This window comes from Chiloscyllium punctatum, chromosome 12 (genome assembly GCF_047496795.1).
Source record: "Chiloscyllium punctatum isolate Juve2018m chromosome 12, sChiPun1.3, whole genome shotgun sequence".
In the NCBI taxonomy this organism is placed as follows: Eukaryota; Metazoa; Chordata; class Chondrichthyes; order Orectolobiformes; family Hemiscylliidae; genus Chiloscyllium; species Chiloscyllium punctatum.
This window is the reverse complement of record NC_092750.1, coordinates 67,973,453-67,988,318: the sequence shown is the minus strand read 5'-3', so window position 1 is coordinate 67,988,318 and position 14,866 is coordinate 67,973,453. Positions and strand designations below refer to the sequence as shown.

The 14,866-nt window shown below is 39.9% G+C and overlaps 1 protein-coding gene across 2 annotated transcripts in view; it reads left to right on the top strand.

Moving 5' to 3' along the window:
* nicn1 (nicolin 1) overlaps nucleotides 1-14,866 on the top strand; it is a 29,245-nt gene extending 14,379 nt beyond the window's left edge. The window contains exons 3-7 of one of the 2 annotated variants that reach the window (XM_072582703.1): nucleotides 1,744-1,929; nucleotides 10,002-10,121; nucleotides 10,275-10,337; nucleotides 13,800-13,904; nucleotides 14,533-14,866. In XM_072582703.1, coding sequence (XP_072438804.1) covers nucleotides 1,744-1,929; nucleotides 10,002-10,121; nucleotides 10,275-10,337; nucleotides 13,800-13,904; nucleotides 14,533-14,574 — 516 coding nt within the window. In that variant the 3' untranslated portion in view covers nucleotides 14,575-14,866. Of the gene's footprint in view, nucleotides 1-1,666; nucleotides 1,930-10,001; nucleotides 10,122-10,274; nucleotides 10,338-13,799; nucleotides 13,905-14,532 lie in introns of both variants that reach the window. The other variant, XM_072582702.1, reaches the window with a different exon arrangement.

The window sequence follows — 14,866 nt, the reverse complement described above, 5'->3', positions numbered from 1 at the left end:
CCTACAGCAATGTAGTTGACCCTTAATTGCCAATTGGGCAATAAATGGTGCCCAGCCAGCAACACCCACATCCCACAAATGAATTTTAAAAACCTGTAAGGTAAGATAAGTCAGAATAGTAGTGTTTATGACAATCTCAGTAAGTAATAATTTAGGAAACTTAGCGAAGTACAAAAAGTAGAGGTAACGTAAAAAGAAAATCAGGAAAATAGAGGATATGAAAAAAAATTAGCTGGAAAGATTAAGGAATATCCAAAGATATTTTATCAATGCATCAAGAGCAGGAGGATAAGTTCTGAATGGATTGGGCCTATCAGAAATTTAAATGGTAACTTGTGTAAGACTGCAGAAGATGTGGGCAGGGTCCTTAAGAAATAATTTGTCTTCGCAAAGTAGAAGGCTGATGAAGACAGAAGAGTCATGTGAAATATTAAATAAAGTAAGCATGATTAGTAGAGACGTACTGGAGGGACTGACCTGCTTGAAGGCAGATAAATCACCAGGGCCAGATTAATTACATCCTACACTTAAAGGAATGCAGCAGCGGATATTCTGAAGATGATTTGCAAATCCTTACCAAATACAGGCGAGGTACCAGATATTTGGAGATTTGCAAATATTAGTACCATTGCTCAAAAAGTTGAGGGATAGCCAAATAAATATAGGCTGATCATCATGGTGGGCACATTACTAGGATCAATATGAGAAATAGGAATAACTGTTATTTGGAAAGGCCCAGATTAATCGGGGATAGTCTGCATGGTTTTGTGAGGGGCAAGTTGTCCTTTGAGCTAACTTGAATATTTTGAGGAGGTAACAAAGAAGACTGACGAGGGACGTGCAGTTTGTAATCTCTATATAGATTTTTCGTAAGGTATATGACAAGGTGCTAAGAGGGAGACTGGTCCCAAAAATATAAAATAGAGAAATACGGGAATTGAGAGGGATAGAAGAAGTGATAGACCTTGGATTGCACGACCACAGATCCCTGAAGGTGGAAGGCCAGGTAGATAAAGTGGTATGTGATGCTTCTATTCAATGAGCATGGTATTGGATGTAATGCTAGAACAATAGAAGACGCTGGTTAGGCCACAGCTAGAACTTTCTATATGGTTTCTGATCACCATGTTACAGGAAGAATATAATTGCTTCAAGAGATTATAGAGGAAATTCGTAAGAATGTTGGTAAAGCTTGAAAATTGCAAATAAAATTGGAAAGGCTGGTGTTATTTTCCTTGGAATAGAAGTGGATGAGGGAGTGACTTATTTGACACTTATAAAATAATGAGGGGCTTGGATAGAGTGGATAGGTCTGCTTGCCTGAGTAGACAGGTCAGTTACCAGGAAACATGGATTTAAAGTGATTGGTAGAAGGCTGAGAAGGGACATGAAGAAAAACTTTTGCACTCAGAGTATGGTAGGTATCTGGCATTTGCTGCCAAGATTGGTGGTTGAGGTAGAAACCCTCAAGTCATTTAAAGGAACCAGTGCCTGAAGTGTTGCAATCTCCAAGGCAAAGGACCAAGTGCTGATTAGTGGAATTAGGATGGCCAGCTAGTTTATTCAGCTGGAGCAGATACCATAAACTGAATGGTCTTTTTCTGTGTTGTGACTTTTAATGATTATGTTTTTCTTTTATTGAGTTATTTGTATTAATTTTTTTCAGCATGTTTATCTCCTTTATTGGAGGAACTTGTCATTCAGCTGACTCTTATCACTAATATATTACTCTGCACTGACCAGCTTCAGTCAATTGCATTTAAGAATTATTACACCGCATTCTTAACTGTACGTCTTCAAAGACGACTGAACTCAGAGTCTGACAGGAAGCTGTTGAAATGGAAGACCTGCATCCGGGACATGTGTTTGATGCCTAATCCCCACACTGAGAATGGATCACAGGATTACTTTTCCATCCACCGAGATCAGGTGGGTTTAATAAACTAAGTGTTCTCATTGTCGATAAAATGAAGAGCTGGAAAGGCACAGCAGCTCAGAAAGCATCGGAAGAGCAGGAAAGTCGACATTTTGGGTCAGGATTGGGAGGGGGAAGGGAGCTCAGAAATAAGTAGAGTGGGGGTGGGGGAAAAATAGGTGGGATGGTGAAAGGTGGATGCGGGAGAGATAGCTGGAATGGTGATAGGTGGATGCAGGTAGGGTTATTGTGATTGATTTAGTGACAAGGGTGGAGCAAATATGTAAGAAGGACAGGTCCGGTCAAAGAGGTGGCGAGGAGAGGGAGAGCTGGATATGGAATAATTAAGGGTTTGGGGAGAATTTGAAGCTGGTGAACTCTATGTTGAAGCCATTGGGGCATAATCTCTGAGGTGGAACATAAGATGTTGTTCCTCCAGTTTGCATGTGGCCTCATTTTGACAGTGGAGAAGGCCCAGGATGGACATGTTGCTAGGGGAGTTGAAATGACTAGCAACAGAAGGTGGTATTGATTGGAGCATACAGAGAGCAGATGCTCTGCAAACTGGTCCTCAAGTCTGCGCTTGGTCTCTCCAATATAGAGGAGACCACACCGGGAACAATGGTTAGAAGAAGTGCAGGTGAATGTCCTCTTTGGCACTTAAACTACTGCATATCAAAAGTTACACAAATGCAGAATTGGTTGTCAGTGCAGCTTAGTCTACTATTAGTTTATTATTTGCAATGACACAGCGAGGCCTGTACCTTTGGAATTTAGAAGAGTGAGACACAATTTAATTGAAACATATGAGATCTTGAGGAGACTTGATGGGGTGGATGTCAAATGGATGTTGACATTTGTCGGAGAATCTGTACACAGGGATCACAGTTTTAAAAAGAAGAGGGTGCCAATTTAAAAGAGATAAAGAAACATTTTGTTTCCTGAGGAATTTGGAATTCCCTTCTTTGAAAGGGAGTGGATGCAGGATCTTTAAATATTTTTAAGGCACAGGTGGATGGATTTTTGATTATCACAGGGATGAAAGATTAGCAGGAATATACAGTTGAGGTTAACATCAGATCAGCATTGGTCTTATTTAACAGCGTAGCAGGCTCAATGGCCACATGTTTGTACGTTCAATGTGATAGTTTTAAATTTCCCAGATTCACCTGTTTTGTAGAGTCTCTGAATGATCTTGCATCTTTGCAACAAAATATGAGCAGTGATTGCGCGCTCACTCAGCATCAGAAAGAGATTAACTTAAATGTATCTTGCCTAGGGCTCTTAAAATTTGGTAGTGAAGTAGACCACTTATGCTATTGGGCGCTTAGTCTGTAAGAGCAAGTGACTAGAGCAGCATAATTTGTTGACGAATTGCTGCAACAGGTCCCTGTCCTGTCTTCTCACAGCACAGCATTCCCAACAGATATTCTCAAGGAAGATGTTTAGTACCATGGCTGGTGATAAAACATTCCTAAGACCATATTTGGACCATAATAAATACCTGCAAAACAGTTCCATGAAATTAGTAAAACTGTCTACAAACCTACAAAGATTAGATTTTCAAGTTTAGAAGAAATTCGTCTCATGTGTTTTTGTTGCTAGATATTCTGGAGAGAGTTTCATGAAATAATGTCTGAATTACCTTACAAAGTGAGGGGAAGAAAATGAAACCACATGTTGTTTGAGTTAAAGATTTGACTATTTTTATTTTTACTTTACTTATTTTTACTTTCAACCCATCAATGTGCAGGATGGAACATCTGATGCACCCTGAGATCAGCTTAAATTGGGACAGATGCAAATGCAAGCTCCTTTCCACTAATTTTAAAACATCTATTACTTCAATTTCAGAATACCATTATAAAACTTAGTTATATTACACCAATCATTCTTGTGGTCTCAGAGTGAGATTACCAATTAAATAGCAAACTTGCAAAGACTACTTTTTCTTTCCCTGTTATCAATTATGGGTGTGTTTTGGTAACTGCAGATAGAATTTATGACTGAAATAATTGAATGTTTACTTTGTATTTGTACTTCACCCTAGTTCAATTTAGAGTGCTGTGCTGAATTGATAAGTCTGGTATTAGAATGATTTGTACCATGTGTTCAGCACAAAAGAAGGTCTGTCATTTCTGTGCTGGGACCCTAAATGTAACTCGTTGGTTCCACTGTCCTGCCTTTTCTCTGTAACCCTGTGTTTTCTCTTTTGATAAGTATCCAATTCTCTTTTGAAATTCACAACTGAATCTGCCTCTACCACTCTGTCCTAACCACCTGCTGCCTAAAAATGTTTTTTCCTCTTGGCTAATCATCTCAAATTGGTGTTCTCTACATCAGTCTACATATCCACTCTGTCTATAACCCTCCATTTTGAGCACCTGTATCAAATCTCTTCTCGTTCAATCCTGCTAATTAAAATTCCTCCCTGGGATTATTCTTGTGAATCTTTTCTACACCTTTTTAAAAAAAACACTTTCACAATCTCTCTAAAACATGGGACAGAACTTGACACGAGTTAGTTGAGGATGAACTGATATTTTATGCAGCAATATCATAACTTTTCTTTTTAACAAACTCATGGATCCCATATACTTTATTAACCACTTTCTTGACCTACTTGCCATCTTCACTGATTTGTGCATACAGATCTCTCTGTACTGAAATCCCTTTAGAATTGCATCCCTTTGTTTTGTAGACTTCTCATATTCCTACTAAAATTATATTTTTTCTCTGTATTAAATGTCACCTGCCACATGTCTGTCCTTTCCATCATCCTATCTCTGATCTTTTGAAGTTTATTTCTATAGTGTTAACAGTTCATAATAATTTCAAGTTTGTATCATCTGAAAATTTTAAAAATTGTGCCCTGGGATAAATATATTAAAAAGGTACTTTCTACTTTCCCAAATCTAAAAAACACTATCAATCACTTTGCCATTTTAATATTCATGCTGCTCTTTATTATTATTATTTATTATTCCATAAACTATAACTTTGCTGACGAGGCTGTTATGCAGCTCTTTATAAATTTACTTTTAGCAGTGTATGTGTACAATACCACAAAACACACGCTCATCAGATCTCTGTTATCTCATCAAAATACTCAAGCATCTTAGCTAATTGTTGCTGTTAATTCTGGCTTAATTTGATTAACCCACAGTTACTCAAGTAATTATCAGTTTTCTTCAGGATTATCATTTCTATAAGCATTCCCACCAGTGAGGTTAAGCTGGCTGATTTATAGTACTGAATTTAACCGTATACCATCTTTTGAAGTAGGGTGTCACATTTGCAATTTTCCAGTCTTATGACACCCTACCCCGTATCCATGAGGAATAGGAAAATTATGACTACAGATTCCACAATTTACATCTTTACTTCCCTTTCTTTGATTTATCTTATCTTTCTGATGACTTATTAAATAGGCTTGTCTGTAATTAGTATGTCAGCTTCATTTCTACTGACAACTAAATACCAACCAGTATGGATTTATTAACTAAGTTCTTATAACTCCCAGACACATTTTAAGGTTAGGTTAGATTAGATTACCTACAGTGTGTAAACAGGCCCTTCGGCCCAACCAGTCCACACTGACCTCCGAAGAGTAACCCACCCAGATCCACTTCCCTCTGACTAATGCACCTAACACTACGGGCAATTTACCACGGCCAATTCACCTGACCTGTACATCTTTGGACAGTGGGAGAAAACCGGAGCACCCGGAGGAAACCCACACAGACACGTGGAGAATGTGCAAACTCCACACAGACAGTCGCTTGAGGCTGGAATCGAACCTGGGACCCTGCTGCTGTGAGGCAGCAGTGCTAACCACTGAGCCACCGTGTCGCACACATGTTAATTAATGCAATCACATTTCAATTTGAAATCACAAGCACCAATTATTTTGTTGGCTGACTGACCTGTCCATCTTCCTTCCTACCTACCCGTTCCACACTTCCCACCGTGCTATCATAATCGCCTCCTATTTTGTCTACCTATCACCATCCCAACCACCTTTCTGCCAGGCCCATCCCCCTCCCCCATTTATTTTTCAGACCCCTTCCCCTCCCCAGTCCTAATGAAGTGTTAAGCCCGAAATATTGATTCTCTTGCTCTTCCGATGCTGCCTGACCTGTTTTTCCAGCACCGCACTTTATCAACTCTAACTTGCCTGACAGCTGAGAAAAATACGAACAGGCTAGACACAGAAAATTATTTACAAAGAAGAACATAAAATAATAATCTATTTTATTGAGATAACTAAGATTTGGGGAGTGTGGCAGAGAAGTAATGTCACTGGTCTAATAATTTAGAACTGCATGGGTTCAAATCCCATCAAGGCAGCTGGTGGAATTTAAATTCAGTAAATCAAGGCTAGCCGATGTCAATTGTCATAACGAAAAAACAATTCCCATTACAGCAGGTCCAGCAGTTTGGCAGTACAATGGAGAGGAAGTAGACCTGGGAGTCCTTAACATTGACTCTAGACACTATGTAGTCTGAAAAACTCAAGTCAAAAGTGGTCTGATTAGCAGCTACCAGCATCCTGCTCCAATCCCAAAACTGATGAATCAGTTCTCCATATTAAACAACATTTGGAGAAAGCACTGAAGATGGTCAGGGCACAGAATGTTTTCTGCATGGGCGATCTTCACTGTTCAGCATTGAGAATGGCTCAGTAACACCATGACTGACAAACTGGCCGAGTCTTGGCTGACAGAGCTGCTAGTTTGAGTTTGTTCGAGATGATGAGGAAACCAACAAGATAGAAAATCTTACCTGTCCTCATGCCTCCCTAATCTATCTGCCATCGATGCATCTGTCTGTGACAGCATTTGTAGCAGTCATAGTCCTTGTGGAGACCATATCCTGTCTTAACATTGTTTGTGGCACTACCACCATGCTGAATGAGAAAAAATTCAAACAGATATAGAAACTGAAAACTTGAGCATCTAAGAGGCACTGAGCACCATCAGCTGTGGTAGAATTATATATATAGAATTCAAAACCCCATAAGACATTGGAGCAGAAATTAGGCCATTCAGTCCATTGAGTCTGTTCTGCCATTCAGTCATGGCTGATAAGTTTCTCAGCTCCATTCTCCCACTTTCTTCCCATAACCCTTGATACTCAAGAACCTATGTATCTCAGTCTTGAATATATTCAACGACCTAACCTCACATAAGACTTGCATTCCAGAATTAACCAAGCTGTAATAATTTAGTTACAACGTTGGTATCTATGCTGCAAGTGTGGAAAGTTGTCAAGGTATATCCTGACCAGAAAAAGCAGGACAATTTCCACCTAACAAGTTACTACTCCATCAGTCTACATTTGACCATCAGCAAAGTATTGGAGGGTGTCATAATGGTGCCATCAATTGGCACTTCCTTGGCAATTACCTGCTTACTGGTCCTCAGAGTGCGAGCAGAGCCTTACTATGAGCTAAATACAACCTCAGCCCAAATGTGGGCAATAGGGCTAAAATCCTGATAGCAAGTGCCGTAATGATTATTGACATCAAGGCAGCATTTGATTGTATATCAGGAGCTCTAACAAAACTAGAGTTAGTGGGAATCATACCTAGCACAAAGAAAAATAGTTATCTTTTGTTTGAGACCAAGCATTTCCACCCCAGGACAAAATGCAGGATAATGTCTCAAACCCAACGACCTTTAACTGCTTCATCTCCCTCCAATGTCAGGTGAAAAGTGGGGATATTCATTGTGCAATGTTCAGCACCATTCACAACTCCTCAAATATTAAAGCTGCCAGTGTTCAAATACAGCAAGAACTCTGTGGCGAATACCTTGTCTCCTGATTCTTCAATGCCTGTGTACCATATGCAAGGCACAAATTAGAAGTGTGGTGGAATACTCCCCTTGCTTGGATGAGTGCAGTTCCAACAGCTCAAGAAGCTCAACATCATTTGGAACAACTGACTTAATTGACACACCCATACATAACCTTCAACATACACTCCCTCTACTAGAGATGCACAGTGGCAGCAGTTTGAATCATCTACAAGGTATGGCTTCTGTAGTGATGAGATGCCTGGTGTTTTGGTTGTGTTCAGAGGTGTAATCTCAAAGTGCCTCTTGCCTCAGCTCTTGAAATTTGCTGCTACAATTGAAACTACTGTTAGCAACAATGGGCAAAGCAATACATTGCTGATATTCCCCTTGCCTTACTATGATCCTAACCAAATTATTACTGAACAGAGTTAAAAATCTCACAACACCAAGTTATAGTCCAACAGGTTTATTTGGATGCACTAGCTTTCGGAGCGCTGCTCCTTCATCAGGTAGCTGTGGAGCAGGACCATAAGACACAGAATTTATAGCAAAAGATTACAGTGTCATGCAACTGAAATGATATATTGAACAAACTTAGATTGATTTTAAATCTCTCACCTTTTAGAACTGGGATTTACATATTAGTTGAACCAAAACCTGCAACCCATTCCAAACCAAACTATTTACACACACAACTTTAAGGATTTTGGAATACACAGTGTTATGACACAGCGATGAAACCTTCTGTTAATTAAACTAAACACCCAGAAAAGCTCGCCTCTCCTCATAATCTGTTAAAATATGAGTAACAGAGAACTCCCAAGTTCCATTATTTAAAGAAAATATTATCAATTTATTCCTTAATTCTAATTCTAATGAACATTAAACAACAACTATTCACAACTCTAAAATCCCCCCTTCTCCAACTCTATAACAATATACTGTTCCAATAAAAACACTCATTAAAATTACATCAACTTAATTTCAAAACCAAACAGCAGCTATCATCACCGGTGTATATCATCTTCCAGCTGAAGATCTCCCTGGGTCGTCTCTTTTACTGGGAATATTTTTATATGTAAAGTTACCTTTTGATAGAGAGTGTTGCGATGGCAGTTACTCTGTCTGACTTTCAAAACGCCTGCTTTTGTAATAGCCCAAACATTGGATCATCTCATTGGTTTGATGTTGGCAAAAACAATAAATTCGAACTTGATTGGGTTTTAATATCCTGGACCATAATTTAAACTGGTTAAATTCGAATTGTTGTCAAAACAGCAACCAACTCAGGTAACTATTTCACTGCCAAATGTTACATATTTCTGGTACTGTGAGACTGTTAACTAGTCATCTGGCAGGTGCTTGTAAGCTCTGAGTGCAAACAGCATTCACTTTCTCTTAAAGGTATAGTACACACTTTCCACTTCATAACAAAAACGCATGTGGGGGTTTAATAATGAATCACGTTCATTTTGCAAAATAAATGAAGATTATAGAATAAAACAACCTATTTACACGCACAATTTTAAGGATTTTGAAATACATAATAAAGTACAATTCCAGTAATGCCAACATTTTTTTTTAACAGTACACCAGCGAATATCTTTGTTTCACATCCACAGGGCTTAATTTAACGAAGGCTTCAGAGTCCTCACCTTTAGAATGTGATAGCCTCTTCCTGAAGCATTTGTACAACTTAGCTTAGACCATCTCAGCTTTAAATAACCCTTTCAGGTTTTTAACCAAATATTTCTCATCTGAAACATTGAAACTAAACTCCTTACCCAGAGGTAACCTCTTTTTTTTTAAACAGTCTCACACCTAACTCCCTTTCTCATGAGCAGCTGTTTTACATATCCAGCATCAGTCAAAATTACTTCAAACTTCCCCAGATGAAACTATTAAGTTTTTTTTCCAAGCCGTGGATGTTTTCAAAATACCTCAAAAAATTCCAGAATCTTCTATCTGAAAATCAAGGCACTGTACTATTTGAAAGTAAGCTGTCTAGAAAGTTTCCCTCTAATAGTGTTTTTTTAAAAAAAACTTAGCATTGCTACAGAAATGCTTTCAAATTAATCATTGAACCCCTTCAGATACACAAAATCTATATACCACTTGTTTAAAATTCAAAAATCCAAAAATGAATGATATTCAAATATCTAAAACAGCACAGCGTGGATCACAATGTTACTGGAATTACTGTGCAATAAGACAGTGGGATATTGTCAGGTGTTTATGTGCAAGCTGTTCAGTTGATTGACACCTATATTGGGCTTTAACTGTAGATGCTGTTTGAACCAGATGGTGTCGTGACAGTGCGCCTGATCCTCCGGCAGCCATCTCCAGTTTGGCTGAACTTTACAATAGAGGACATCAAAATATACGAGTGTGACCATGACAAGGATGTAAGTAGCAGTACTAAGCATCTGTCTGAAGTCAGCCATCTTGGATATTTATAAAAATCTGTCTTTGGGACAACACATAACATGCAACATGTTAATGTGGAAATTGTAACTGTTTTAATATTCAGGTTGATTGTAATGATTTCTATTTTACAGAAGGTACAAGGACCATGGCTTTCTCCACTCACTCCTCAAGACCGACCTTTGAAATTAAGTGACGTGAGTATGATGCAGATTTTTACAGCTTACATACATATGGCATAAGAAATTGAAGGCTCTACTTCCAAAATACCTGTTTCACCTCCATTCAAATATCTGGAATCCTTGTGGTTTATTTCTTATAGTTGCATTTTTGTGAGGTTTATTTGATGTACTTCTAGGGTTTACCAATATATTTCTCCTGCTTGTATGTTATCTTTAATGCAATGATTCTCATGATTGGCCAAATGGCTTCTTTCTGCAGCATTGAGTTGAAGGACTGTTTTTCATCATTTGTATAAATGATTTGGATGTGAACATGGTGGGTATAGTTCATAAGTTTGCACATGACACCAAAATTGGAGGTGTAGTGGACAGCAAAGGTTACCTCAGAGTGCAACGGGATCTTGATCAGGTAGGCCTTGGGCTGAGGAGTGGAAGGTGGAGTTTCATGTAGATAAATGCAAGGTGCTGCATTTTGGAAAGATAAATCAGGGCAGGACTTGTACACTTAATGGTAAGGTCCTGGGGACTGTTGCTGAACAAAGTGACTTTGAAGTGCAGGTTCATAGTTCCTTGAAAGTGGAATAACGGATGGATGGGATAGGGAAGAAGGCCTTTAGTATGCTTTCCTTTATTGGTCAGAGCATTAAGTATAGGAGTTGGGAGGTCATGTTGTGGCTGTACAGGACGTTGGTTCGGCTACTTCTGGAACATTGTGCGCATTTCTGGTGTCCCTCCTATAGGAAGAATGTTGTAAATATTGAAAGCGTTCAGAAAAGATTTACAAGCATACTTAGAGGGTTTGAGCTATAGGGAGAGACTGAATATGATGGGGCTGTTTTCCCTGGTGAGATGGAAGTTGAGGGGTCACATTATAGAGGTTTATAAAATCAGGAGGGGCATGGATAAGGTATATAGACAAAGTCTTTTCCCTGGGAAGGTGGAGTCTAGAACTAGAGGAATGGGTTTAGGGTGACAGGGGAAAGATTTAAAAGAGACCTGAGGGGAAACTTTTCATGCAAAAGATGGTACGTATATGGAACGAGCTGCCAGAGGAAATGGTAAAGGCTGGTACAATTACAACATTTAAAAGGCGTCTGGATGGGTACATGAATAAGAAAGGTTTAGAGGGATATGTGCCAAGTGCTGGCAAATGGGACTAGATTAATTTAGGTTATCTGGTTGGCATTGCCGATATAGACTGAAGGGTCTGTTTCCATACTGTACTTCTCTGTGACTCCTTTTCAGATGGATTAGTATTTATTGACAAGCATGTATATTTCTAATCAACCTGTTCAGGTGGGACTTGAACCCAGGTCTCCTGGTCTAGTTGTAAGGCTATTATTACTAGACCACAAGAGGGATTCCAGCCTCAACCATATCTAGTCCCAGAAGGAGCAGTTCCACTCCAGGACAGTTCCATCCCAGATAGTCTCCTATTTCAAGGACTGCAATTTCCCCTGTCATGTGATAAACAGTGCCCTTCAGTGCATCTCCATCACTTCCCACCCTTGAACCCCACCCTTCCAACTGCAAATGGATAGAATCCTCCTGTTCCTCACCTTCCACCTCACTAATATCTGGATACAGGGCATTATCCTCCACCATTTTTGCCACCTACAATCAGACCCTACCACCAGAGACATATTTCCCTCCCACCCCTATCTGTGTTTCACAAAGATCATTCCGTCCGTGACTCCATTTTTAGGTCCACTCCCCCTGCCAATTCACCCTCCACACCTGACACCTTCCCTTGCATCTGCAAGAGGTGTAAAATCTGTGCCCCTCACCTCCGTCCAAGGCCCCAAAGAATCTTTTCACATCCAGCAAAACTTTTCCTGCACATCCATCCACTTCATCTACTGTGTCCGTTGATCTCGATGTGGCCTCCTCTACATTGGGGAGACAGGACACCAATTTGCAGAATGTTTCAGGGAAGATCTCTGGGGGACACACCAAACAAACCCCACCACCCCACTGCCCTGTGGTCGGTCACTTCAACTCCCTCCCTCCAATCCACCAAAGCAATGCAAGTCCTGGGTCTCCTCGACCGCCAAGTCCAAGCCACTCGCCAACTGGAGGGAGAACGCCTCATCTTTCACCTTGGAACACTTCACCCATACGGCATCAACATCGACTTCACTAGTTTCCAAATGTCCCCTCCCACCACCTCATCCCAGATCCAACCTTCCAACTCGGCACCATCGTCTTGACCTGTCCTATCTGTTCATCTTCCTTCCCACCTACCTGCTCCAGCTTCCTCACCGACCTATCACAATCACCTCTCACTTGCATCTACCTATTGTCTTCCCAGCTACCTTCCCCGTCCCCAACCCCACCTGTCTCTCCTCTCACCACTGCCGCCCCTTCCCCCATTCCTCAGGTGTTGCCTGACCTGCTGTGCTTTTCCAGCGCCACACTCTTCGACTCGGGTGGACTACCTTATACAGTACTCATAATATGACTAGAGAGACAACATTCGGAGTAATGTACAGTATTGATCATTATTAAAGGAAGGATTAAGCACCTTGGAAGTATTGCAGGGAAGTTTTACAAACTAATATCTGGAATTGGTAGGGAGAGATTGAGAAAAGTTTGCACAGAGTATGCTTGCACCTGCTGGAATTTCGAATAGTGAGAGGTGACTTAATTAAAACATATAAAATCCTGAGGGGTCTTGACAGGGTAGATGCAGAAAGAATGTTTGTTTTGGGAGAATCTAGAATTGGGTCACTGTTTTTAAAAGTCAAGGGTCGAGCATTTAAAACTGAGATTAGATTTTTCTTCTCTTTAAGGGTCATGCAGGACACTATCAACATGAATTATTGCATCAAGCTAGAATTGCAGATTGCTCCTGAGCACTGCTTTATTCAACTAACCGAAATATGGGAAGGAGAGAAGGTCTCGGTCTTTGTGCTGTCTTTACACATTTCTACAGCAGCAGGAAGGATTAATTCGAGCAATCCAAAGTCAGTTTTTGAGGTTGCTGTCAGAGCCTTTTCTTGGACCGTTTTTTTCATTTTAATTCTTTCATGGATATGTGTGTCACTGGCAAGGCCAGCATTTGTTATTGTCTGATTGAATTTGAATGAGTGCAAATAAGAGTCAACCACATTGCTAAGGGTTTGTGGTCACATGTTGGCCAAACTAGAGCAGTGAACCAGTTGTTGTCATGATCACCATTAATGAGACAAGCTTTATATACCAGATTTATGAATTCCATCAGCTGCCATGGTATTTAAGGTGAGACAGTTCTGTGCAACTGGTGGGAATGAGGGCATAGTAGCAGGGAAAGGAGAGTTAGTGGCAGCACCTGAACAGGTCAGAAGAGTGCAATTTTGAAGTGAGGAACCAATGTAAAGGATGGTGTCAGCATCAAATGGTGTGTGAGGTATTACTGGAATAGATCATGGATGCAGAGGATAAGGTGCGTCACTGCGCACTGTTCGTTTTATTTCAACTATAGATATCCTTTCACAGGGATTACCGGATCCAGAGGTTGTAGCTTCCAGTGTTCAGCAGATGTGGGTTTTAACTGAAATGGTCCGGAACAATCCAGCAACCACACGGGTTGGACGGTTTGATGTAAGTGCTGTTCCACCCTCTCAATGTATGTTTACAATGGAATGGAAAGTGAACAATGGAAATGAGAGTTTATATTGTAGCTAAATTTATATTTATTAGGTTTAAAGGTGCTGCCTCACATTTATACATTTTCTTTTAGAAGTGGAAATATGTTGATCTGATGCAACACTGATTTGTAACCCTGTGCTGGGTTAACTAATATCTGCTGGCATGTCGCTTTAGGACAGCCACAGTTCATCTTAACATTAATGGACTATGAAGGGAGAAAATCAGATGTTCTCACTCCTGATCGACACTCCTTCTAATTATTTTTGCAGAGTTTGACAGGATTGTTGAAGTTTGCGGGCCCTTCCTGATCACTATCCAATAAGGCGTGCTCAGTCATTCTGTGTTCATTGGGGATATGCTGTGATAGCCTATGTAATTCTTGTTCAACAGTTTAGACCCTTATAAGAAATAGGGCCTCAAGGAAAGTACTGCAAGGGAGTTAACAGCTTTAGAATATTACCTCAGTACAGAAGGAGAAGTTATTGAAAGATTTTTTTTCAGAAAGGCAAGAAATTAAATCACCAACAGAATATGAAGAATGAAGTAGTCTTACTATATTTTATGCATATCCTGTCCACAGGTGGATGGTTCCTATGATGTCAACCTGCTATCCTATACCTGAGTGACTCATCTTACACTATTGTTCCTGCTGAGAGGACCAGAGGATATAAACCTCCTTGTTTGTGACTGCATGCAAGTCTATATAAAATGCACTTGATGCCCTGACAGAAAACTGAAGTAAAACCAGAGTTAATCTTCTGCTGTTTGTCTTTGTGGGACCAGACTCAGTTCAAACTGTTCAATATCAGCTCCACTAATGTTTTATATGTACAAAGTTAATAAATGTAATATATTGTTGTTCTAAATAAGTTGTAGTGAAAAGATTATTAAACTTCCTAAGTTTTTTCAGATTA